The sequence below is a fragment of the Mobula hypostoma genome, chromosome 13, assembly GCF_963921235.1.
Source record: "Mobula hypostoma chromosome 13, sMobHyp1.1, whole genome shotgun sequence".
Classification (NCBI taxonomy): domain Eukaryota; kingdom Metazoa; phylum Chordata; class Chondrichthyes; order Myliobatiformes; family Myliobatidae; genus Mobula; species Mobula hypostoma.
This window is the reverse complement of record NC_086109.1, coordinates 45,427,414-45,453,074: the sequence shown is the minus strand read 5'-3', so window position 1 is coordinate 45,453,074 and position 25,661 is coordinate 45,427,414. Positions and strand designations below refer to the sequence as shown.

Below are 25,661 nucleotides of genomic sequence, written 5' to 3'. Positions count from 1 at the left end.
ATATTGATTTGTTTAGAACAAATAAAAATGGCCAAATTTCATGTTTTTTTCAAATATAAATTGCATTAAAATTTACATCAATCTTCATGCATCCAAAGTGTTACACATCTGAAGCATGCTGGTGTATAACATGACTGATCATCTTGATATGGGTCAAATTTCTCCAACTTCAGTTTTGTAATTTATTCTGAAAAGCAATGATTTTCATTTGTGGAGGATAAAAAAAAATAACACTGCATCAGTGGGTGTTTGTTTCTTATTTGTGGGGTCGGAGCAAAGGAGGGGAGAAGCTGTATTAATAACTAAAGCATTCAAGCCAGACAAATCGAGCAGAGGATGTGGGAAGTAAAAAAGACAGAAAGTACCGTACTATAAGTTCATAAGTAGTTGCAAATGAAAGCAATTTATGGGAAAAACATTTAATTACTTTTGATGGACCATACTAAATTAATTGTTCCAATTTAATAAGTGTGAACAGAAATGTGAAAAAAAGGCTAGGGAAGCTTCATTCCCAATCAGAGGAAATTTGGACACATAACGTCACTTTTTTTCTGCACCATGCCACTGAAAATAGATTGCTTCCCAAACTGCAAAGCAATTGCAAACATTATTTGGCTAAACCAAATCACTGGATTTGACTAGATGCTTACAATTTTGATTCATGACTATTGGCTTGATGTATTTTTGTACATCAGAACAGTTAGTAGCCCTGATGTCTAACTACCTGTACCTCTGTCTGATAAGCCACTTACCTGATCAATGCCACCCACCAACTGCAAAATCTCCCCATGTAACCTAATCCTTGTCCCTGCTCGACTGGCCTCCAACTTAAGCACTTTCCTGAAAATATACAATGATAAGAGCTTTAGCAATGGGACAGGGGAACTTCATTAGCTACTCAGTCCTGCTGCACTATTCAGTTTGATCCAGTTTCTTCAAATCCACTTTCCTGCCATCTCTCAGTAACCCTCAATTCCCTTACCATTTGAAAATCTATATATATCACAGTTTTAAATCATTTAAGGGTTCAGCTTTTCCCAACTTTCTGGGGGCTCCAAATAGTCACAACCCTTTGAGAGAAGAATCTTTTCCACATCATAGTCTTATATGGTTGTGATCATAATCTGAACTGTAACAGAGTGCAGAATAAAGTGTTACCTTACAATGAAAGTGCAGTATAGATAAACAGTAAGGCGCAAGATCACAACGAGGTAGATTGTGAGGTCAAGAATCCACCTTATTTTACTAGGGGATCATTCAATAGTCTTATAACAGCAGGATGGAAACTATCTTTGAGCCTGTTGGTATGGACTTTCAGGCCTTTATCTTCTGCCCAATGGGTGGGTGGAGAAGAAAGAATGTCCTGGTTGGTGGGATCTTTGATTATGTTGGCTGCTTTACTGAGGCAGTGAGAAGTATAGTTCACCAAAAGGAATCTGGTCGCCATGAAATGCTGAGCTGTGTCCACAACTCTCTGCAGCTTCTTGCCTTCCCGTGTGGAGCACTTGGCATACCAAGCCATGATGTATTCGGGTTAGATGGTTTCTATGATGCATCAGTAAAAACTGGTGAGGATCAAAGGGGACATGCAAATTTCTTTAGCCTCCTAAGGAAGGAGAATTGTGAGTGAGGTTTCTTGACCGTAACTTAAATGTGGTTGGACCACAAGAGACTATTAGTGATGTTCAATCCTATGAACTTGAAAGTTCAACTCTCTCAATCTCAACAATTGATGTAAACAACAACATGTGCACGAGAAACCCTTCCTGAAGTCAATGATCAGTTCTTTTGTCTTGCTAACATTAAAGGAAAGGTTGTTGACGTGGCACCATGTCACTAATCTCTCTGTCTCCTTCCTGTACGCTGACTCATTGCTATTTGATAGATGGCTCACTACGCAGCCTTGTGGGATGCTAGTGTTGAGGGTAATTGTGGTGGAAGCGTTGCTGCCTATCAGTACTCTTTGTGGTCGGTAGGTCAGGAAGTCAAGGATCCAGTTACAAAAGGAGGTGTTGAGTCCTGGGTTTAGGAGATTGGAGATGAGTTTGAATGGCTTTATAGTATTGAAAATGGAGCTTTAGTCTAATGTGGGTGTCTTCACTGTCCAAAGGTAAATGTAGGGCTACGGAGATGATGTGCGCTGTAGACCTGATTCAGCGCAAGGCAAACTGCAGTAGGTGGAAGTTCTCTAGGAGGTTGGAGATAGTGCATGCAATGACTAGCCTCTCAACGCTCTTTGTGATGGTAGATGTCAGAGCTGCTGGGCGGTGGTCCTTAAGGCTTATTACTTGCTTTTCTTGGGTACTAGAATGATAGTGGTCTTCTTAAAGCAGGAGAGAATCTCAGAACAAAGCAGTGGGAACCTCAAGCTGAAGCAGGAAGTAAAAAAATACCTGCATATGATCTAAGGACATGGCCAGGTATATAATCTGGGCCAGATGCTTTAACAGGTTCACGCTCTGGAAGACTGATCTTATTTCCATATTGGCGACTGTGGTTCAGGTGTGTTGCTGGTGACATTTCAATCCCCTTCTGTTCAGAATGAGCATAGAATGCATTAAGCTCATTGGGAAGGGATGTGCTATTGTCAGTGATGTTGCCTGATTTTGTTTGTAGCCTGTTATAGTGTGTAAGTACTGTTATAACTGATGGCTGGTCTGGTCTGGGACTATATTTTGGACTTGTATTCTCTCTTAGCATCCTTGATAGCTTTACAAAGGTAATATTTCAATTTCTTGTAAAGATCAAAGTCACCTGATTTGAACACTGCGGTGCTAGACTTCAGTGGAATTTCTGGTTCAAAGTTCAAAGTATGTTTATTACTTTGTGCGTATATGTCACCATATACAATCCTGATACTTGTTTTCTTGTGGGCATACACAGTAAATCCAAGAAACACAATAGAATCAATGAAAGACCACACCCAACAGAATGAACAAACAACCGATGTGCAAAATACAACAAACTATGCAAATACAAAAGGAAAAAAAATTATAAATAAATAAGCAATAACTATCGAGAGCATGAGATGAAGTGTCATTGAAAATGAGTCAGTAGATTGTGGGAACAGTTTAGTGATGGGGTTAGTGAAGTTATCCCCTCTGGGGGGGTTCAAGATCCTGATGGTTGAGCAGTAATAACTGTTCCTGACCCTGGTGGTGTGGATCCTGAGGCTCTTGTACCTTCTTCCTGATGGCAGCAGTGAGAAGAGAGCATGGCCTGGGTGTTGGGGGACCTTGATGATGGATGCTGCTTTCCTGCTACATCAGTCCATGTAGATGTGCTCACTGGTGCGGAGGGCTTTGTGTACGATATCATTTGTATCCATCACTTTTTGTAAGCTTTTCTGTTTAAGGGCATTAGTGTTTCCGTACCAGGCCATGATGCAATCAGTCAATGTACCCTCCACCACACACCTATAGGAGTTTGTCAAGGTTTGAGATGTCATGCTGTGTCATTTAAGTGCAATTCTAGTCTTTGAAGAGTTCTCCCTAATTCCCACTGAATTGTATTTTACTTGGTACTTTACAAATTTCTAAGGAAGTAGAGGCGCTGCTGTGCTTTCTTCGTAATTGCATCTACATGCTGGACAGATCCTCCAAAATGATAACACCGAGGAATTTAAAGTTGCTGACCTTTTCCTCCTCTGATCCCCCAATGAAGACTGGCTCATGGACCTCTGTTTTCCTCCTCCTGAAGTGAGTAATCAGCTCCTTGGTCTTGTTGACATTGAGTGAGAGAGAAGTTGTTGTTATGGTTCACATTTTAATTCCACATCCCATTCCCATTCTGACATGTCTATCCACGGCCTCCTCTACTGTAAAGATGAAGCCACACTCAGGTTGGAGGAACAACACCTTATATTCCGTCTGGGTAGCCTCCAACCTGATGGCATGAACATTGACTTCTCTAACTTCCGCTAGGCCCCACCTCCCCCTCGTACCCCATCTGTTACTCATTTTTATGCACACATTCTTTCTCTCACTCTCCTTTTTCTCCCTCTGTCCCTCTGAATATACCTCTTGCCCATCCTCTGGGTCACCCCCCCCCCCGTCTTTCTTCCCGGACCTCCTGTCCCATGATCCTCTCGTATCCCCTTTTGCCTATCACCTGTCCAGCTCTCGGCTCTATCCCTCCCCCTCCTGTCTTCTCCTATCATTTTGCATCTCTCCCTCCCCCTCCAGCTTTCAAATCCCTTACTCACTCTTCCTTCAGTTAGTCCTGACGAAGGGTCTCGGCCTGAAACGTCGACTGCGCCTCTTCCTATAGATGCTGCTTGGCCTGCTGCGTTCACCAGCAACTTTGATGTGTGTTGCTTGAATTTCCAGCATCTGCAGAATTCCTGTTGTTATGGTTCATCCATCGTTTCCAGTTTTGGAACATCTGGATTGTCAGACTTGCTGATAAACTCCGTGACAGTGGTGTCATGCTCATGTAGAATCAGAATCAGGTTTATTATCACCAGCATGTGTCATTAAATTTGTTAACTTAGCAGCAGCAAATTAATGCAATACATAATATAGTAAATTTTAAAAATCAATTACAGTATGCGTATATTGAATACATTAAAAATCGTGAAAAAACAGAAATAATATATATTAAAAAGTGAGGTAGTGTCCATGGGTTCAACGTCCATTTAGGAATCGGATGACAGAGGAGAAAGAACTGTTCCTGAATTGCTGAGTGTGTGCTTTCAGGCTTCTGTACCTCCTACCTGATGGTAACAGTGAGAAAAGGGCTTGCTGTGGGTGCTGGGGGTCCTTAATAATGGATGCTGCCTTTTTCAGACATCGCTCCTTTAAGATATCCTGGGTACTTTGTAGGGTAGTACCCAAGATGGAGCCCACTAAATTTATGACCCTCTGCAGCTTCTTTCGGTCCTGTGCAGTAGCCCCCACACCCCCATACCAGACAGTGATGAAGCCTGTCAGAATGCTCTCCATGGCACATCTATAGACATTTTTGAGTGTATTTTTTAACATACCAAATCTCTTCAAACTCCTAATGAAGCATAGTTGCTGTCTTGCCTTCTTTATAACTGCATCGATATGTTGGGACCAGGTTAGGTCCTCAGAGATCTTGACACCCAGGAACTTGAAGCTGCTCTCTCTCTCCAGTTCTGATCCCCCTATGAGGATTGGTATGTTTTCCTTCGTCTTACCCTTCCTGAAGTCCACTATCAGCTCTTTTGTCTTACTGACGTTGAGCGCAAGGTTGCTGAAGCGACATCCAGTTGGTATATCTCACTCCTGTATGCCCTCACTGAGATTTTATCAACAATGGTTGTATCATCAGCAAATCTATAGGTGGTATTTGAGCTATGCCTTGCCACACAGTCATGGGTATAGAGAGAGTAGAGCAGTGGGATAAGCACGCACCCCTGAGGTGCACCAGTGTGGATCGTCAGCGAGGAGGAGATGTAGGCTGAGTGCTAAGTCTTTGAGTATGGACCAGTCTACCAACTCAAAGCAGTGACATAGAACTTTATCTATTTCCTGAGATCAGCATTGTACTGGATCCTCACGTGTCATCTTGTTAGTATGCAGGAAGAAAAAGCATAGCCTGGTGGCCCAAATTTAAGTGCGATTCTAGTCTTTGGAGAGTTCTCCCTAATTCCCACCAAATTGAATTTTACTTGGTACTTTGCTGTACTTCTACGTTTTAACTTGCTGTACTTTGTCTTGGTGTTGAGATTATTTACTCTAACCTCAACTCTGAAATTCTGCTCTTCTGTCTAGGTGATTAAGTGCCACTAGATTACATTTCTTGAGGTTTATCTTTTAAAAGTAGTGAACAAGTAAATTGTTCAGCAGTTGTAACTACTAAAATAGTGTTTTGTGTTTTTGTTTTTAGGTTATACTAAAAGATGGAGAGCCTGAGCCTGCAGGCAGTAACTCTTACAGATGGCTCTACAGCCTACATCCAACATACACTGAAAGGTGAGCACCCAATAATGAACTAAAATTAAAATAAATTGCCCAAGCATGAAGCACAGAGACGTGTCTGGACAGAGTTTTGAATTCTTACTCCACCAAATTGTTAATGGGAGGCGGTGGGAGACTGGAAAACTTCTCCATATCAATGTGAATTAGGAGATTTCATCCCGAACACAAGTCATAAAGAGGAGAAGTGTATAGTTCAACAGTGTCATAGGATGTACATGGTCAAGGAAGCTCATGGAAAGTGGCTTACCATAAAGCTCATTAGATCAATATTTAATTCCTATCAATAATTAGCTCTTGATCTGAATAGCTTGTTAGATTAGAGATCCATTAAGATTCTATCACACTAGTGGGTCAGTAGTCATTAGTGGTGCAAACGATATAAGTAAGGCAAAGTTTTGTAGCCACCTGGTCACCAGAAACTTACCATAACTCTAGAAGTACACATAGAGAGTACATGTAAAGGCTATGTATTTTCCAAATGCATATTACTAGTTACATTTCCTGTTGTTTACTAGTTACATTTATGTTACATTGTAGGAAGGAATGGGGTGAGGTGGGTGACAACATCCAATAGTTACAAATTCTTGAAGTAATTTTATATATTTTGTTACATGCCATGATAAATTAGACTTTTAACAATGAACTATTATTTCAAGTAGTTTAGCATAATGATTTGTAAATTACAATTTTTAAAATTTGATATAGCAGATGACTGATACAAACTATTACATTGTATCTATTTCACTATAATCGTTGCCTAAGTACCTGTGGCAAAAACATTTACATTTTGTTGTGAAATCAACAAAAATGCATGTGCTGGAAGTCTAAAGCATAGTTCAAAAATGCTGGAAATACTCAGCGGGACAGGCCCGGTGTGGGGAGAGAATGGGTCTGAAGAATGGTCTCCAACATGAAATGTTGATGCTGTTTCTCTTACTGTTAATGAAAGCCTAATCTGCTTATTATTTCCAGCATTTTCTGTTTTTGTTGTACTTAGATTGGGGTTTAGAGTCTGGAGGCAAGCATTAATCCAAATTCTTACATTTTTGATATGCTTAATCTAAAATGTATCAGCAGATATTGTATATTATAGGCTACGTATAATAAAAGCCATATTGTGCAATTTTAATAATTTTATTAGTGAGACTGAAATTATTTCATCTGAAATTCAATAAAGCAACAATTTCTGCGAAAATAAAAGTGTACATGAACATGTTCAGTATTAATGTTGCATAATCTAACTTCAGTGCTTGTTTTTTGTGCTGAGTGCTTATCTTCCAGTTTTTTAACATCCTTTTAATTTACAAATATATTTAACAGATGCAAAGTTGGTTGAGGGGCAAACTATTCAGCTGGAGGATGGCACAACAGCCTACATCCAACAAGTTACAGTGCAAAAAGGTAATTATAGACAGGACCTCTGTTTATACCAAAAATAGCCATTCTATCCCCCTTGGTTCAGTCCCTTCACACCTATATCCAGGACACTTCACATGCTTTTGATCTTTTCAACAAACTGTCTACTGATATCTTCTATAAGCTTACTAATTCCCACAGCTATCTTGACTATACCCTTTTCCACCCTGTCTCCCATAAAAATGCTATTCTCTTTACTCAATTCCTTCAACTCCGCTGCATTTGTTCCTTTTAAGGACATCGGGTATGTTCTCCTCCTTCAAAGAATGGGGTTTACCTTCCTCCATTATTAATGCTACCCACATCCCCATCTCTCCATTTCCTGGACATCCATGCTCACTTCCTGCCGCCTTAACAGGTACAAAGTTCCTTTTGTCTCACCTACCTCCCCAAGTGTCTCTGCATCAAACACATCATTCACCACAACCTCCGCCATCTTCAACGGGATCCTACCACCAAACCCATCTTTACCTCCCCACTCTCTGCCTTCTGCACGGATCACTCCGTCTGTGTTTCCCTTGACAATCTTTCCCTTGACTGTATCGGGTGCTCCTGATGCAGCCTCCTCCAGATTGGTGAGACCTGACATAAAGTGGGGAAATGTTGAGCACCTCCACTCCATCGGCAAAAAGCAGAATTTCCCAGTAGGAAATCATTTTAATTTCTATCCCCATTGCCATTCCGACATGTTGATCCATAGCCTGTTCTTCTACCACAATGAGGCCACTCTCAGGGTGGAGGAACAACATCTCCTATTCCATCTAGGTAGTCTCTAACCTGATGGCATGAACTTTAGTCTCTCTTTCTGGTAATTTTTTGTCTCTACCCTCTTCTATCCCTCACTCTGGCCTCTTACGTCATCTCCTCTCCTGCCTATTACCTCCCTCTGTTTCCCCTCCTCCTTCCCCTTCTTCCATGGTCCGCTCTCTTCTATCAAATTCCTCCTTCTCCAGCCCTTTGGCTTTTCCACTTTCCACCTCCCAGTTTCAACCCCCCCCCCCCACTCACCTGGCTTCACCTATCACCTCCTAGCTTTTCTTTTTTCCCTCCTCTCACCTTTTTATTCTGGCATCTTTCCCTGTCCTTTCCAGTCTCAGCCCAAAACATAGACTGTTTATCCATTTCCATGGCTGCTGAGTTCCTTCAGCATTTTGTGTGTGTTGCAAAGGAACAGGCTATTTGCCCAGCCTTTGAGTGAAGTCAGGAGATGCAGGGTGGCAGTGGAGATTAGGATTGTTCAATTGGTACTTCTGAAACTGTAAGCTAGATGCCAGTTTCAAAGATGTTTAAATAAACTTGAAATTTTACCTTTTTTCTATATTCGGGTGCTGCCTGACCCTTTGAATACCTCCAGCATCTTGTATTTTTATTTCAGATCTACAGCAACTTTTTTATTAATCCTTATTGATTTTGACATAACATTTCAGGTGAATCTGTCCCATTTGAAGATGGGCAGGCTATTCAGCTGGAAGATGGCAGCACTGCATACATCCATCACACTCCTAAAGGTCAGTAACATTACAATTAAACATTCCTCTCAGTAACATTACAATCAAACATTCATCTCAGTAACATTACAATCAAACATTCGTCTCAGTAACATTACAATCAAACATTCGTCTCAGTAACATTACAATCAAACATTCAACTCAGTAACATTACAATCAAACATTCAACTCAGTAACATTACAATCAAACACAGGAGAAGATACAGATATGCACATTTACATGTAGTAACAAAATTCAGGACTCCGAGAATTAAATAAAGTAGAAATAATGAGTTCTTGCAGTTTCTGATTAGTTATTACAATTACATTAGGTAATTGAAGGTTCTGCATTTGATCTCATTTCTCACAATGAAAGCAGATTACAAAATACTGGAAGTGTAGATAATTAAGAATTCAGTTGTATTTATTTTTGTTATTTTAATATCTAATTATTGACAAATTTGATGTGCACTGTTCTGATATCCTGGATGAAAGGACAGGGGTTCATGAAATTAGACAAACCAAAACAGAAAATGCAGGCAATAACCAATAGGTTAAGAGGAAATAATTGATACTCCATGACTATTTAGAACTGGAATAGAACTCGTATAGACCTTTAGAACTGGTATAATAAGTGAATTTTGCTGATATTTCATACACATTGAGTGGGTTTTACAATTTGTAATAGTTAGATTTGCAGAGAAGTAAAAGATGAAAAACAGTTATTATAAGAACAAATTCTTCCTTGCACTGTATGCTCTTTTTACCAAAGCATCATCTCATATGTCATTATACAGCTGGTCCTTGGTATGTTGTCGTGAGATGTAATGGAACATAAAGCACCCCACATTTTTAACGTATTATTAGGAAAGATTGTCATTAGTTTCTTGGCAGTAGAATATTTCATCATCAATTTGTTGGGTTATTAAAAAACAAGCATTTTTAAGTTGGTCTAAAAGAGACAGTTGATAATTGTTTTCTGTGTATCCAAATTCTGTACTTTTTTACTTAAAGCTATAATGCTTGTAAGTTTTGGGGTACTTATTGGTTTTCTTACATTATGACAGTCCCAGTCCCAGCAATATAGAAGTAATTGATTAACTGAATTGTTTTGAGACAGTCTGAAACTGTGAAAGACAGAATGCATGCTTCTGTTTTGTTCGAAGAGTTGATTCTCATATGCATAAGTCCATGTATGCACAGGTGCAATGAAAAACTTACTTGCAGCACCATGACAGGCACATAGCATCATGTAAGTACCATTCACAAGAAAAACACAAACTTAACTTTTTACTAAAAAGAAATGTAAAAGAACACTTAAGAAGGAAGTCAGGAGGACAAAAAGAAGGTATGAGGGCTTCTACATATAGTGGTAGTCCTTCAGATTCGAAGAAGACACTTGAAACCTGTGTGTGATGGAGTTTTAAGTGGAACAGCCGTTGCACAGGGGCAATCCCACTCTCGGCAGAAGAGACCGTGATCCAGTGGCACGGGCAACCATTACGGCTGGATACCTCTCCTGCTGCAGTGGATGACCAGGACGTCTAAGTGTCTTGTCGTGCTCTTAGCGCTCCACAACGCCTGCTGGGCCTGGACTGTTGGACCATTAATCGGTCTCCTCCGCTCAATCTGCCAGGGCCAGACTTCACACGCTGAGATAGACAGATCCCCTACCTCACTGAGGGTCAAAGACCCGTCAGCTACCGTCACATGGTTTGGCCCGTCTGCCAAGACGGTTTACCAGGGTGTGGCCGCTGCGCATGTTACAGCTACTTGGAGCCACAGGTGAGAGCTGAGCACCAGGTGGGGACCAAAGGTGGACGAGCTCTACATATATATTAAGAGCAAATGGATAGCAAAGGACACCACCGTAGCGTGGCAGTTAGTGTGACACTATCACAGCTTGGGTGTTTCGAAGTTCGGAGTTCAATTCCAGTGCTGTTCTGTAAGGAGTCTCTGTACATCCTCCCTGTGGAATGCATGACTTTTCTCTTGGTCCTCAGGTTTCCTCCCACAGCTCTAAGACACACCGGGTAGGTTAATTGGTCATTTTAAATTGTCCCGTGGTTAGGTTAGAGTTAAATGGGTTTGTCCAGGGCGTGGCTCAAAGGACCAGAAGTGCCTACTCAGTGCTATTTATTTAAACATAAGTAAATAAAGGACAAAATTTCTCTTCTTCAAGATTGAAGTGAACTTCTATGCATGGAGCCGGAAGTGATGGGAGATATCTTAAATAGATTTTCTGCATCTGTATTTACTCAGGAGATGGACAGAGAATCTATAGAAGTGAGTCAAAACAGCAGAGAGGTCATGTTTCGTATACAGATTACAGACAAACCGGTGTTTGCTGTCTTGAGGCAAATTAGTGTGGATAAATTGCCAGGGCCTAACAAGGTGTTCCCTCAAACCTTGTGAGAGGCAAGTACATAAATTGCAGGGGTTCCAACAGAGATATTTAAAATGTCCTTAGTAACAGGTGAGATGCCGGAGGATTGGAGTATTGCTAATGCTGTTCCTTTGTGTAAGCAAGGCTGTATGTGGGGTGATTGATAAGTTCGTGGCCTAAGGTAGAAGGAGTCAATTTTAGAAAATTTCGCACCTTTATTTTTCAACATAGTCCCCTCCTACATTTACACACTTAGTCCAGCGGTCGTGGAGCATACGGATCCCTTCTTTGTAGAAGTCGGCATCTTGGACTTCCAGAAAGTGGTCCACAGCAGGGGTGATTGATAAGTTCGTGGCCTAAGGTGGAAGGAGATGAATTATTAACTTCAAACTTTCTGCATAATCACTCAAAGAGTTGAACTACATGTGCATGTAATGAGACCTGTATAACTCATCTCCTTCTACCTTAGGTCACGAACTTATCAATCACCCCTGCTGTGGACCACTTCTACAAAGAAGGTATCCGTATGCTCCATGACCGCTGGACTAAGTGTGTAAATGTAGGAGGGGACTATGTTGAAAAATAAATGTGCTAGGTTTTCTAAAATTGACTCCTTCTACCTTAGGCCACGAACTTATCAATCACCCCTCTTCTTTTTTTTAAGCGTGTTGCACCAGACAGTCAGCTATTCTTGTCTGGCAAGTGGTGTCAGGATTGGTCTCCTTTCGGATTACCCGGGTCACAGTATGAACTCTCCTGACTCGACCCTTTTTTTTTTATGAGGCCGAGTGGCTAGCTGGACGCTCAACCCGGCATGGATGGAAAGCGTGCTCGGGGGGTGACCCGACTTGGATTCGAACTTGGGAGCCTTCGCTCCAAGGTCCAGCACTGATGCCACTGTGCCACCAGCCGGCCATCACCCCTCGTAAAAATAAGCCATAGATTTATCTTACCCTCTACTGAGCCTGACATCAGGAGAGGATTAGATATTGGAAGGTTTTCTAAAGTATCAGATATATAAGTATTCAGCTAGACGGGGACTGATTAGGGATGGTCAGCATAGCTTTATGTGTGGTAGGTCATGTTTAATCAATCTTATAGAGTTTTTTGAGGAAGTTACCAGGGAAGTTGATGAAGGCAAAGCAGTGGATGTTGTCTACATGGACTTCAGCAATTCCTTTGACAACGTGTCACATGGGAGGTTGGTCAAGAAGATTCAGTTGCTTGGCATTCAGGATGAGGTGGTAAATTGGATCAGACATTGGCTTTTCAGAAGAAATCAGAGAGTAATAGTGGATGGTTGCCTCTTGACTGGAAACCTGTGACAAGTGGTGTGCTGAAGGAATTGGTGCTGGGTCTGTTTTTGTTTGTCATCTGAATTATAATATAGTAAACTAGAACAGCACATTTGTGGAAGACACCAAGATTGGGGTGTGGTGGACAGTGAGGAAGGCTATTAAAGCTTGCAGTGGTATATGGACGAGCTGGAAAAATGGCAGATGGAATTCAATGCTGACACGTGTGAGGAGTTGCACTTTGGGAGGACAAACCAGAGAGGACTTACACGGTGAGTGCTGGGGCACAGAGGAGTGCAGTAGAACAGAGCGTCTGGGAATACAGGTCCATAATTCTTCGAAAGTAGCGTCACATTAGATAAGATCGTCAAGAGATTTCGATACATTTGCCTTCATAAATCAACGTATTTTAACCAGACCAGTCTGAAAAAATAACTAAGCAACTACCATCAACAGATCACTTGCAATTCCAGAGGAAACAACACACTGGACCATTGCTACCCCACCATCAAGAATGCCTACTGTGCTGTTCCACGCCCTCACATCGGGAAGTCTGATCACCTAGCTGTACTTCTACTCCCTGAGTATAGGCAGAGACTGAAGACTGCAGCTCCAGCAGTGAGGACCAAGAAGGTTTGGACAAGGGAAGCACAGGAGCGTCTACAGGACTGCTTTGAATCAGTGGACTGGACTGTATTCAGGGATTCATCTTTGCACCTGGATGAGTATGCTGCAGTTGTTACCGACTTCATTAAAATCTGTGTGGATCAGTGTGTGCCCACAAAGGCTTACTGTACATTCCCAAAATAAAAGCCAAGGATGAACCAGGAGGTATGTCGTCTGCTGAAGGCCAGATCTGTGGCATTCAAATCTGGCAACCCCGGCCTATACCAGAAAACCAGGCATGAATTGCGGAGAGCTATTTCAAGGGTGAAGAGACAAAGGTGAATGAGGTTGGAGGTGACATCGTATGCACGGCAATTCTGGCAGGGTCTGCAAGACATTACTTCCTACAAAGCAAAACCCAATAGCATGAATGGCAGCGATACTTTGTTACCAGATGTACTCAATGCCTTCTATGCACACTTTGAAAAGGAGAACACAACTACAACTGTGAAGATCCCTGCTGCACCTGATGATCCTGTGATCTCTGTCTCAGAGGCCGCCATTAGGCTGCCTTTAAAGAGAGTGAACCCTTGCAAGGCGGAAGGTCCCGATGGAGTACCTGGTAAGGCTCTGAAAACCTGTGACAACCAACTAATGGGAGTATTCAAGGACATTTTCAACCTTTCACTGTTACAGGCGGAAGTTCCCATTTGCTTCAAAAAGGCAACAGTTATACCAGTGCCTAAGAAGAATAATGTGGGCTGCCTTAATGACTATTGCCCGGTAGCACTCACATCGACAGTGATGAAATGCTTTGAGAGGTTGGTCATTAGACTGAACTCCTGCCTTAGCAAGGACCTGGACCTATTTCAATTTGCCTATCGCCACAATAGGTCAATGGCAGATGTAATCTCAATGGCTCTCCACACGACTTTAGACCACCTGGACAACACAAACACCTATGTCAGGATGCTGTTCATCGACTATAGCTCACATTTAATACCATCATTCCCACAATCCTGATTAAGAAGTTGCAGTACCTGGGCCTCTGTACCTCCCTCTGCAAGTGGAGCTTTGACTTCCTAACTGGAAGAACACAATCTGTGCGGATTGGTGATAACATCTCCTCGATGACAATCAACATTGGCGCACCTCAGGGGTGTGTGCTTATCCCACTGCTCTACTCTCTATATACACATGACTGTGTGACTAGGCATAGCTCGAATACCATCTATAAATTTGCTGACGATACAATCATTGTTGGTAGAATCTCAGGTGGTGATGAGAGGGTGTACAGGAGTGAGATATGCCAACTAGTGGAATGGTGTTGCAGCAACAATCTGGCACTCAACGTCAGTAAGACAAAAGAACTGATTTTGGACTTAAGGAAGGGTATTACGAAGGAACAGATACGAATCCTCATAGAGGGATCAGAAGTGGAGAGAGTGAGCAGTTTCAAGTTCCTGGGTGTCAAGATCTCTGAGGATCTAACTTGGTCCCAACATATCGATGTACTTATAAAGAAGGTAAGACAGCGGCTATATTTATTAGGAGTTTGAAGAGATTTGGTATGTCGACAAATACACTCAAAAACTTCTATTGTTATACCGTGGAGAGTATTCTGACAGGCTGCATCACTGTGTGGTGGTGGTGGTTGGGGGGGGGGGCTACTGCACAGGACTGAAAGAAGCTGCAGAAGGTTGTAAATCTAGTCAGTTCCATCTTGGGCACTAGCCTACAAAGTACCCAGGACATCTTCAAGGAGTGATGTCTCAGAAAGGCAGCGTCCATTACTAAGGACCTCCAGTACCCAGGGCATGCTCTTTTCTCACTGTTACCATCAGGTAGGAGGTACAGAAGCCTGAAGGCACACACTCAGCGATTCAGGAACAGCTTCTTCCCCTCTGCCATCCGATTCCTAAATGGACATTGAATCTTTTAACACTAACTCACTTTTTTTTCATATATAGTATTTCTGTTTTTGCACTTTTTTAAATCTATTCAATATATGTAATTGATTAACATGTTTATTTATTATTTTTATTTTATTTAATAAAATAATTTTTTTTTTCCTCTGCTGGATTATGTATTGCATTGAACTGCTGCTGCTAAGTTAACAAATTTCACGTCACATGCTGGTGATAATAAATCTGATTCTGATTCTTCTGAATGCAGGAGTTGGGATGTTATGTTGAAGTTGCATAAGATTTTTTTTCCCTATTTTTTTTCTCGGCAGCTCAGGTGAGAGGAGTGTGTATTGGGTGAGAACCCTACGGAAGTCAGGAGAAGAGATAAAAGGACCAGATTCAGACAAGGCCAGTCATTTTGGACTGCACAGGCATGGGAGTTTTTGGCATCAGAGGCTTAACCTCAGTTGCAAGTAAAAGGAGAGTAGGCTTAACTGGAGCAGTCATTGTCGGAGTGTGCTAGTGATAGAGTGCAAAGGCTTTGGCTTAACAGGTTTCAGCGAGAACAGGTGAAAGCACAGTTAAGAAGAGGCAAGCCTTTTTCTTTTTTTGGTATAGTCAGGATGGAGTGCTTCTCCTGTCAGATGTAGGAATTCGGGATGGTTTCCTTGATGAATACATCTGTGGAAAGTGCACCCAACTTCAGCGTCTAACTGACCGGGTCAAGGAGTTGGAACTGGAGTTGGATGTACTCAGGGTCATCTGGGAGGCCAAAGATATTGTAGATGAGACTGTTCAAGAGGCAGTCATACCCAGAGTACAGGCTTTGGACAGTAGATGGGTGACTACCAGGAGAGCTAAGGGGATTGAGAATTCAGTGCAGGGTTCCCCTGTGGCTATTCATTTCAGCAATAAGTATACCCCTTTGAATACTGCTCGAGGGGATGACCCACTAGATCACAGCAGCAGCAGCCAGTCTGATGGCACTGTGGCAGCTCTCAGCCTCAGCAGGGAAGGGTAAAGTCAGGCAGTGCGGTAGTTATAGGGGACTCGAATTTTAGGGGGACAGAAAGGGGATTCTGTGGCTGCAAAAGAGACACCAGGATGGTGTGTTGCCTTCTGGATGCTGGGGTCCATGATGTATTGGAGTGGCTGCAGGAATTCTCAAGGGGGAAGGGTGAACAGCCAGAGGTCGTGGTGCATATTGGCACCAATGAGTTAGGCAGAAAAGGGAAAGAGGTCCTACGCAGTGAGTATATAGAGTTAGGAAAGAGGCTGAAAAGAAGGACCTCCAAGGTAGTAAATTCCGGAAAACTCCCTGTGCCATGGGTTAGTGCAGGTAGGAATGGGGTGATAGCACAGATGAATGAGTGACTGTGGAGATGATGCAGGGGGCAGGGTTTCAAGTTCTTGGATCATTGGAACCTTTTCTGGGGAGGGGGTGCCCTGTACAACAGGGACTGGCTGCATCTGAACTGGAGGAGAAACAATGTTCTTGCCAGGAGGTTTGCAAAAGCTACTCGGGAGAGTTTAAACTAGTAAGGAAAGGATTGGACTGGAAGGTAAATGTCAGGGAAAGTATTGAAAGGCAAAATCAAAATAATTGGTCTGATGGGTCAGATAGTTTGAAGTGTATATATTTTAATGCCAGGAATACTATGGGTAAGGGTGATGAATTTAGAGCATGGACCAGTACATGGAACTTCAACGTGGTAGCCATTACTGAAACTTGGCTGAGAGAGGGGCAGGGATGGGTGATTAATATGCTAGGTTTCTGAAGTTTTAGAAAAGATAGAGAAGGAGGTAAAAGAGGCAGGTGGGAGGTATACTATCAATCAGGGACAATATCACAGCTGCACTCAGGAGACATAATGGAAGGGTCAGATACTGAGTCCATTTGGGTGGAACTCAGGAAGAGGAAGAGTGCAATCACACTGATTGGATGGCACGACAGACCCCCTAATAGCCTGTAGGACATTGAGGAACAGATATGTTATCAGATTAAGGAAATGTGTAAAAATAATAGGGTTGTTGTCATGGGGGGGGTTTCAAATTCCCTAGTATAAACTGGGACCTTCTTAGTGTAAGGGGTTTTAGATGGGTTGAATTTGTTAATGTATCCAGGAAGGTTTCTTGAATCAGTATGTTGATGGTCCAATGTGAGGAGGGATTGTACTGGACCTGGTGTTGGTTAATGAGCCTGACCAGGTGACTGACCTTTCAGTGGATGAACGGTTAGGGAACAGTGACACAACTCCTTAACTTTCAGGATAGCTGTAGATAAGGATAGGTATGGTCTTTGTGGGAAAGTTTTAAATTGGAGTCGGGCAAATTATGAGGGCATTAGGCAGGACCTGAGAAGCATTAATTGGGAACAGCAATTCTCTGGCAAGTCCACATCAGACACATGGAGGGTGTTTAAAGATCAATTGCACAGAGTACAGGAAAGGTATCTTCCTGTTAGAAGGAAAGATAAGAGAACCTTGGATGAAGGAGGAGGAGAAGATGGCGGCGTGACGCAGCTTGCGCGGCCACTCCGGTGAATGATATCTGTAATCTGTCAAGTAGGGTGCTGTGCATAATCCTGATTTGATGGAGATAGACGTGAGAGAATGGAGGAACATCTGGAGAAACTTCTGGAATGCATTTTTCGCTGCCGCTGCTACTGCGTGATCCAGAATCTCTGGAGGGGAAGGCCCTGAGTCCTCGGCTTTGCTTATTGCTTGGCGGCCGGGACGGGGTCGAAGTGCTCAGCAGAGATGGTGCTTGGTGTCGAAGGGCTGGTCAGAAACTCGAAGTTTTTGGACAGACTCAGAGTCAGCTGGGGTCGGGTGCTTCCAATGCATCGACATTTGTTGGCGCCTGGAGGTTTATGGCAGGGAGAGTTTCTCCCTTCTGCCGCCTGCTATCGGGGACTATCGGGAGTCAATCGAAACTTTGAGACTTCTTACCATGCCCATGGTCTGCTCTTTATCAAATTATGGTATTGCTTTGCACTGCTGTAACTATATGTTATAATTATGTTGTCTTGTCAGTGTTAGTCTTTGGTTTGTCCTTTTTTTTGTGATATCATTCTGGAGGAACATTGTATCATTTCTTAGTGCATGCATGCATTTCTAAATGACAATGAACGAGGACTGAGTGTCCTCATAATTTAATCTAATCTAATGTCCAGAGAGGTGATGAATTTAGTCAAGAATCAAAAAGAAAAGATGTATAGCTTCAGAAGTCAGGATCAAACGAAGCACATGAGGAGTCTAAAGAAGCCAGAAAAGAACTAAAGAATTAGGAAAAGCAGGATGGGCCATGAGAAGTCCTTGGCAAGTAGGATTAAGGTGAATTCCAAGGCAATCTATACATACATCAAGAGTAAAAGGATAACTAGGGAGAAGGTGCAGCCTGTCAACGAAAAAGGGGGTAACATTTGCTTGGATGCAGAGAATGTGAGTGAGGTACTTAATGAGTACTTTGCTTCAGTATTCACCAAGGAAAAGGAAATGGAGGATCAGGAGATCATTAATACATTAGGGCATTTAGAGGTCAAGAAGGAGGAAGTGTTGGGCCTGCTGAGGAGTATTAAGGTGGATAAGTCCCTAGGACCTGATAAGATTTATCCCAGTGCATTGAAGAAGGCAAGAGGTGAGATTGCTGGGCCCTTGAGCAGCAAAGCATCTTTGTGTCCTCTCTAGCCACAGGCGAGGTACTGGAGGACTGGCGAGTGGCTAGTGTTGGACTTCTGTTTGAGAAGCGAACAAGAGGAAAATCCTGGGAACTGAAGTCAGTTGTAGGAAAATTGCTGGGAAAAGTTCTTAGGGATAGGATGTATAAGCAGTTAGAAACCCATGGTCTAATTAGGGAGAGCCGGCATGACTTTGTGTGTGGCAGGTTGTGTCTTACCAACTTGATTGAGTTATTTGACAAGGGGACAAAAGAGTTTGATGAGGGTAGGGCAGTGGATGCTGTCTGCATGGATTTTAGTAAAGTGTTTGACAAAGTCCCTCATGGGAGGCTAATCCAGAAGTCGACGTTTCGGGTCTCAGCCCGAAACGTCGACTGTACCTCTTCCTAGAGATGCTGCCTGGCCTGCTGCGTTCACCAGCAACTTTGATGTGTGTTGCTTGAATTTCCAGCAACTGCAGAATTCCTCGTGTTTACTAATCCAGAAGGTTAAGATGCATGGGATCCATGGCGAATTGACTGAATTCAAAACTAGCTTGCACGTACAAGACAGAGGGTAGTGGTTGAAGGGACTTATTCAAACTGGAGGTCTGTAATTAGTGGAGTTCCGCAGGGATCTGTGCCGTGACCTCTGCTATTTGTAATGTGTATAAATGACCTGGATGAAAATGTAGATGGGTGAGTTAGTAAATTTGATGCCAAGACTGGGTGATAGCAAGATTGGTGGAGTTGTGGATAGTGTAGAAGACTGGCAAAGGATACAGCACAATATAGACAATTGCCGATATGGGCTGAGAAATGGCAAATGGAGTTCAACTTAGATAAATGTGAGGTGTTGCACTTTGGTAAGGCAAATGCAAGGAGACAGTATACTGTCGAGGGCAAAGTCTTTAGCAGTGTTGCTGAGCAGAGAGATCTTGAGATCCAAGTTCACAGCTACACAGATCGGTAAGGTGGTTAAAAAGTCAGGAGGTTATGTTACAACTTTATAAAACTCTGCTTAGGCCACATTGTGTACAGTTCTGGTCACCCAACTATAGGAAGGATCTTGAGGTGTAGGAGAGGGTGCAGAAGAGGATGCTACCTGGTTTAGAGGTTATTGCAAGAAGATAGATAAACTTGTGTTGTTTTCTCTGGACCGGCAGAGGCTGAGGGGATATATGGTAGACGTCTACGAGATTATGCGAGGCATAGGTAGAAAGTGAGAGGGATTTGGTTTAAGGGGGATGTCAGAGAGTTGTAGACGGCTGGAATATGGTGGTAGAAGCAAATACATTAGAGGCTTTTAAGAGATGTATGGACAGGCACATGTATATAAGAAGGATGGAGGGAAATGACCGTGGTGTAGGTAGGATGGATTAGTGTTTGGGTGTTTATGATTTGATTTTTAGCTGGTTAGGCACAACACTGTGGGCCGAATGGCCTGTTTCTGCGCTGTACTCTTCTATGTTCCGTGTTGGTGAGGCCTAATTTGGAGTATTGTGTGCAGTTCTAGTCACCCACCCACAGGAAAGATAGCAATAAGATTGAAAGAGTACAGAGAAAATTTACAAGGATGTTGCTGCGACTTGAGGACCTGAGTTCTAGGGAAAGGTTGAATAGGTTAGGATTTCATTCCCTAGAGAGTAGAAGAATTTTAATCCCTATAAAGTAGGAGAATGGGGTGTATTGATTGGGTAAATGCAAGGCAGGATTTTTCCAGAGGCTGGGTGAGACTGGAACTAGAGGTCATGGATCAAGGTTGAAAGGCGAAATATTTGAGAGGAATATGGGGGGGATCTTCTTCACTTAGAGGGTGTGAGCGTATGGAATGAGCTTCCAGCTGAAATGGTGGATTCAGGTTTGATTTCAATATTTAAGAGAAATTTGGATAGGTACATGGTTGGGATGGGTATGGAGGTCGATGGCACTAGGCTGATTAATAGTTCAGCATGGACTAGATGGGCCAAAGGGCCTGCTTCTGTGCTGTAGTGTTCTGTGACTGTATAATGCAATTGGAACAACAAATCAAGGTCCTATTTTAATGCAGAATGATCAAATTAGTCATTCTGTTGCTAAACCCCAGTGTGTAGGCTTGTGCCAGCTGGTTCAAAATACAAGTGGTTAAGAGAGGTAACCATTCTTGAACCTGGCTCTATATTTCCTGCCATTTAATGACTTGCAATCTTTTTTTTATTAAACTGGAGTGATATTTGAGTCCAATAATGCATGCCCTTTGCATTTTAATGTCTCTTTTCACCTTGTGTTAAATGAAAGGATTTTAATTAAATTTTAGTTATAAGCAGAGATAGCACAGAATCGGGCCTTTTGGTCCACAGAATTCATGCCAGCCATCAAGCACCCATTTTTAAATTAATCGTTCCCTGGCACATATTGTTATATATTTAGAGATACAACGCGAAATAGGCCCTCCCGGCCTTTTGAGCCATGCCGCCCAGCAATCCCTGATTTAACCCTTGCCTAATCGTGAGTTTATGCATGTACAGTGACCAATTAACTTACTGACCAGACTGAGAGGAAACCGGAGCACCCAGAGAAAACCCGTGCATTCTATGGGGAAGACATACAAACTTCTCACAGAGGACACTGGGATTCGACTCTGAACTCTGATGCCCCGAGCCGTAATCGCGATGCTGTGATCACTATGCTACCGTTGTGCCCCATATTTCCATCAACTCTCACCACCTTTCCTGTCTGGATTTTACTGTGCACCTACACACGAGAGACAATTTACAGTGACCCATTACCTACCGTCCTGTACCCTTCTGAAATATGGAAGGAAACCAGAGCACCCAGAAGACAGGGACAGGGAGAATATACAACTCCTCACAGTCTGCACTGACCATCAGGAATTGAACCTGGGTTAGTTACAGATTTTTGTTACCATGCTGAAATGGTGACTCTTAATATGGTATCAACATGATTAGAAAATGTGCCAATTTCTGCATTGATTTAATCTTTGCTTTATGCATTTGTTGATGCAGTTTTCCTTAAATCATTGCATACAGTTGAAATTGCAGGATTTTGTTTGAAGACAGAAAGATAGGGCTATCAAAAATGGAGAAAGAATTGCTCTGATACCAATGTATAGTACAACTGTAAAGGCCCTGGTATCTGCACAATTTCACCCTTGGGAGAATCCTACAGCAATCATGTAAAGTTGGATGTGGCCAAATATACCAGTCTTAGCAATGATAAGATTTGCATGGAAAGTGAGCATTCATTGTCACTGTGAGTTCATCTTTGCGTGGGGAGGAGACAACTCTACAAGCCTATTATTTCCTTACCCTAGCACTTGGGCCTAGTCCTGATAAAGTTTCCTTGGACCCTACAAGAAGCAAGTGCAGGAATTGTCAGGGCCCTAGCAGAGATACTTAAATCGACAGGGAAGGTACCAGAGGATTGGAGGGTAGCCAGTGTTGTTCCGCTGTTGAAGAAGGGCTCTAAACATAAACCAGCAAATAATAGGCCAATGAGTCTGACAGCACTTGTGGGGAAAGTTATTGGAAGGTATTCTGAAGGACTGAAGGGCTTCGTACATGGTGGGTCATGTCTAATCAATCTTAGAGTTTTTTGAGGAAGTTACCAGGAAAGTGGATGAAGACAAGGCAATGGATGTTGCCTACATGGACCTGAGTAAGGTATTTGACAAGGTCCTGCATGGGAGTCTGGTCAAGAAGGTTCAGTTGTTCGGCATTCAGGATGAGGTAGTAAGTCGGATTAGACGCAAACAAGTCGGATTAGACATTGGCTTTGTGGGAAAAGCCAGAGGCTGATAGTAGAGGGTTGCTCCTCTGACTGGAGGCCTGTGACTAGTGGAGTGCTACAGGGATCAGTGCTGGGCCCTTGTTATTTGTCATTTATATCAATGATCTGGATGATAATGTGGTGTACTGGATGAGCAAAATTGTGAATGACACCAAGATTGGGGTGTAGTGGCAGTGAGGAAGGTCATCATGGCTTGTAGAGGGATCTGCATCAGCTGGATAAAGGCAGATGGAATTTAATGCAGACAAGTGCAAGGTTTTGCACTTTGGTAGGACTGACCAGGGTAGGATTTACACAGTGAACAGTAGGGCACTAGCGAGTGTTGGAGAACAAAGGGATTTGAGAATACAGGTCCATAATTAATTGAAAGTGGTGTCACAAGTAGGCAGGGACATAAAGAAAACCTTTGGCACATTGGCCTTCATAAATGATTGTATTGAGTACAGGAGATGGGATGTTATGTTGAAGTTGTAGAAGATGTTGGTGAGGCCTAATTTGGAGTATTGTGTGCAATTTCGGTCACCTACCTACAAGAAAGATATAAATGAGGGTGAAAGAGTACAGAGAAATTTTACAAGGATGTTGCTGGGACTGGAGGACCTGAGTTTTAAGTAAAGATTGAATAGGTTAGAACTGTATTTTTTGGAACTTAGAAGATTGAGAGGAGATTTGATAGAGGTATACGAAATTGTGAGGGGTATAGATAGGGTAAATGCAAGCAGGCTTTCTCCACTCAGGTTGGGTGGGACTACAACCAGAGGTCATGGGTTAATGGTAAAAGGTGAGAAATTTAAGGGGAACATAAGAGGAAACTTAACTCAGAAGGTCATGAGAATGTAGAATGAGCTGCCAGCACAAGTGGTACATGCGAGCTGGATTTCAACATTTAAGAGAAGTTTGGATAGGTACATGGATAGTAGGGCTTTAGAGAGCTATGGTGCCAGTGCAGGTTGATGGGAGTAGGCAGCTTAAATTGTTTTGGCATGGACTAGATGTACTTCTCTATGACTTCATGACTCTGACTGTAAAGGTAAATCCAAGATGTGGCTATAGTGATGCCAACCAATGTGATAAGTTGTTGCAAGCAAGAGAAAATCTGCAGATGCTGAAATTCCAACCAACACATACAAAATGCTGGAGGAACTCGGCAAGGCCAGGCAGCATCTAGGAAAAAAGAGTACAGTCAATGTTTCGGGCTGAAACCCTTTGGCAGGACTGGAGAAAATATGGTGAGGAGTAGATTTAAAAGTTGGGGGAAGGGGAAAGAGAAACACAAGGGATAGATGAGACCTGAAGGAGGAGGGATGAAGTGAAGAGCTGAATGAGTTGAATGAGTGAATGGTGAACCAGGTGAAAAACACCTTGTGAAGCAAGGAAGAGTAAAGCAAAGATTAGCTTTATTTGGTACACGTACAGTACATCAAAACATACAGTGTTTTGATGTACATGTAAAAATGTATTATTTGAATCAAATCAAGACACCGGGATTGTGTTGAAGGCAGCCCACAAGTGATGCCACGCTTCAGAAGCCAAAATAGCATGCCCTCAACTCACTCACCCCAACCATATATCTTTGGAATGTGGCAGGAAACTCACATGGTCCACAACTCCTTATAATCAGCAGTGAGAATTAAACCCTGATTGGTGATCGCTGGTGCTGCAATCTGTTGTGCTAACCAGGGGTGCAGTGCTAGCCGGAGCGCGTCCAGCACCTCTTTAAGGAAAAAGCAGAAATAAACAAGCTAATTAATTAGGTGCCGTCCAGGGTGATTTGAGTATTGCAGAAACTGCTGATCTCCTGGGATTTTTATGAACAACAGACTCTGGAGTTTACAAAGAATGGTGCCAAAAACAAAAAACATCCAGCGAGTGGCTGTTCTGTGAGCAAAAACATCTTGATAAATCCACTTGCTGGATTTTTTTTGTTTTGGGCACCATTCTTTGTAAACTCCAGAGTCCGTTGTGAGTAACAATCCCAGGAGATCAGCAGTTTCTGAGATACTCAAATCACCCTAGGCGGCACCTAATTAATTAGCTTGTTTATTTCAGCTTTTTTCTTAAAGAGGTGCAGGACATGCTCCAGTGCGCTCCGGCTAGCGCTGCACCCCTGGTGCTAACTGAACTTCTAGCTATTGGTATTGGTTTATTATTGTCACATGTAGCAAGGTACAATGAAAAGCTTGTCTTGTGTATTGTTCATACAGATCAAATCATTATACAGAGCATTGATCTAGAACAAGATAAAACAATAACAATGCGGAATAAAATGTAAAAACTACAGAGAAACTGCACTGCAGGTAAGCAATAAAGTACAAGATCATAACAAGGTAGATTGTGAGGTCAAAAGTCCATCTTATCATAAAGGGGTCTGTTTAAGAGTCTGATAACAGCTGATCTTGGGCCTGGTGCCACATGCTTTCAGGCTCTTGTATCTTCTGCCCAGTGGAAGAGGTGAAAGGGGGAATATCCATGGTGAGTGTGTTCTTTTATTACGCTGGTTGTTGCTTTACTGAGGCAGCAAGAAGTGTAGACAGAGTCCATAGAAGGGAAGCCGTTTCTGTAATGAGCTCAGCTATGTCCAGAACTGCGGAATAACTCTGTATATTACATAAGTTGATCCTAAACTAGTGGTACTGAATCTAGGAAAAAATCCAAATCATTGGACTGAGGTTGCTACATCATGGTTGCAGATAAATATAACCACCAATAATGGTTCATTTTTGGATTTTATTGGATGTCATGTTTTTGTGCTTGCCTGTGAGGTGGTTGTACATACCACAGATACACAAATGCAGTTGCAAACCTGGTAATTGATATATCGTGACTACTGCTACATTTTCCTCCGCAGATGACTTTGACCCAGATGCAGTACAAGCAGTACAACTAGAGGATGGCACAACAGCTTTTATTCATCACCCAGTCTCCATGCAAGGTCCCAACACCATCTTGGCGGTGCAGACAGAAGCAGGTTTGGAAGCTCTGCACGCAACAACAGATGACGCCGTTGATCATCAGACCATCAGTGCTCTTGAACATTACGCCAACAAGGTATGCCTTTTGTGAGCTGCAGTACTCTTTGGCATCTTCAATTAAAAACTTGCTCCCTCACTGTAACTCATCAGTCTTCAGACATGCAAACCAATTCTGCTGGAAGTCAATATTTACATCGTGGT

The 25,661-nt window shown here is 42.5% G+C and overlaps 1 protein-coding gene across 5 annotated transcripts in view; it reads left to right on the top strand.

Annotated features, from left to right (window-relative positions):
* Positions 1 to 25,661, top strand: part of LOC134355567 (zinc finger protein 76-like) — a 101,531-nt gene that overhangs the window by 24,530 nt on the left and 51,340 nt on the right. For all 5 annotated transcript variants that reach the window (XM_063065613.1, XM_063065610.1, XM_063065611.1 and 2 more), the window contains exons 2-5: positions 5,854 to 5,939; positions 7,266 to 7,346; positions 8,789 to 8,869; positions 25,337 to 25,536. In XM_063065613.1, coding sequence (XP_062921683.1) covers positions 5,867 to 5,939; positions 7,266 to 7,346; positions 8,789 to 8,869; positions 25,337 to 25,536 — 435 coding nt within the window. In that variant the 5' untranslated portion in view covers positions 5,854 to 5,866. The remainder of the gene's footprint in view (positions 1 to 5,853; positions 5,940 to 7,265; positions 7,347 to 8,788; positions 8,870 to 25,336; positions 25,537 to 25,661) is intronic.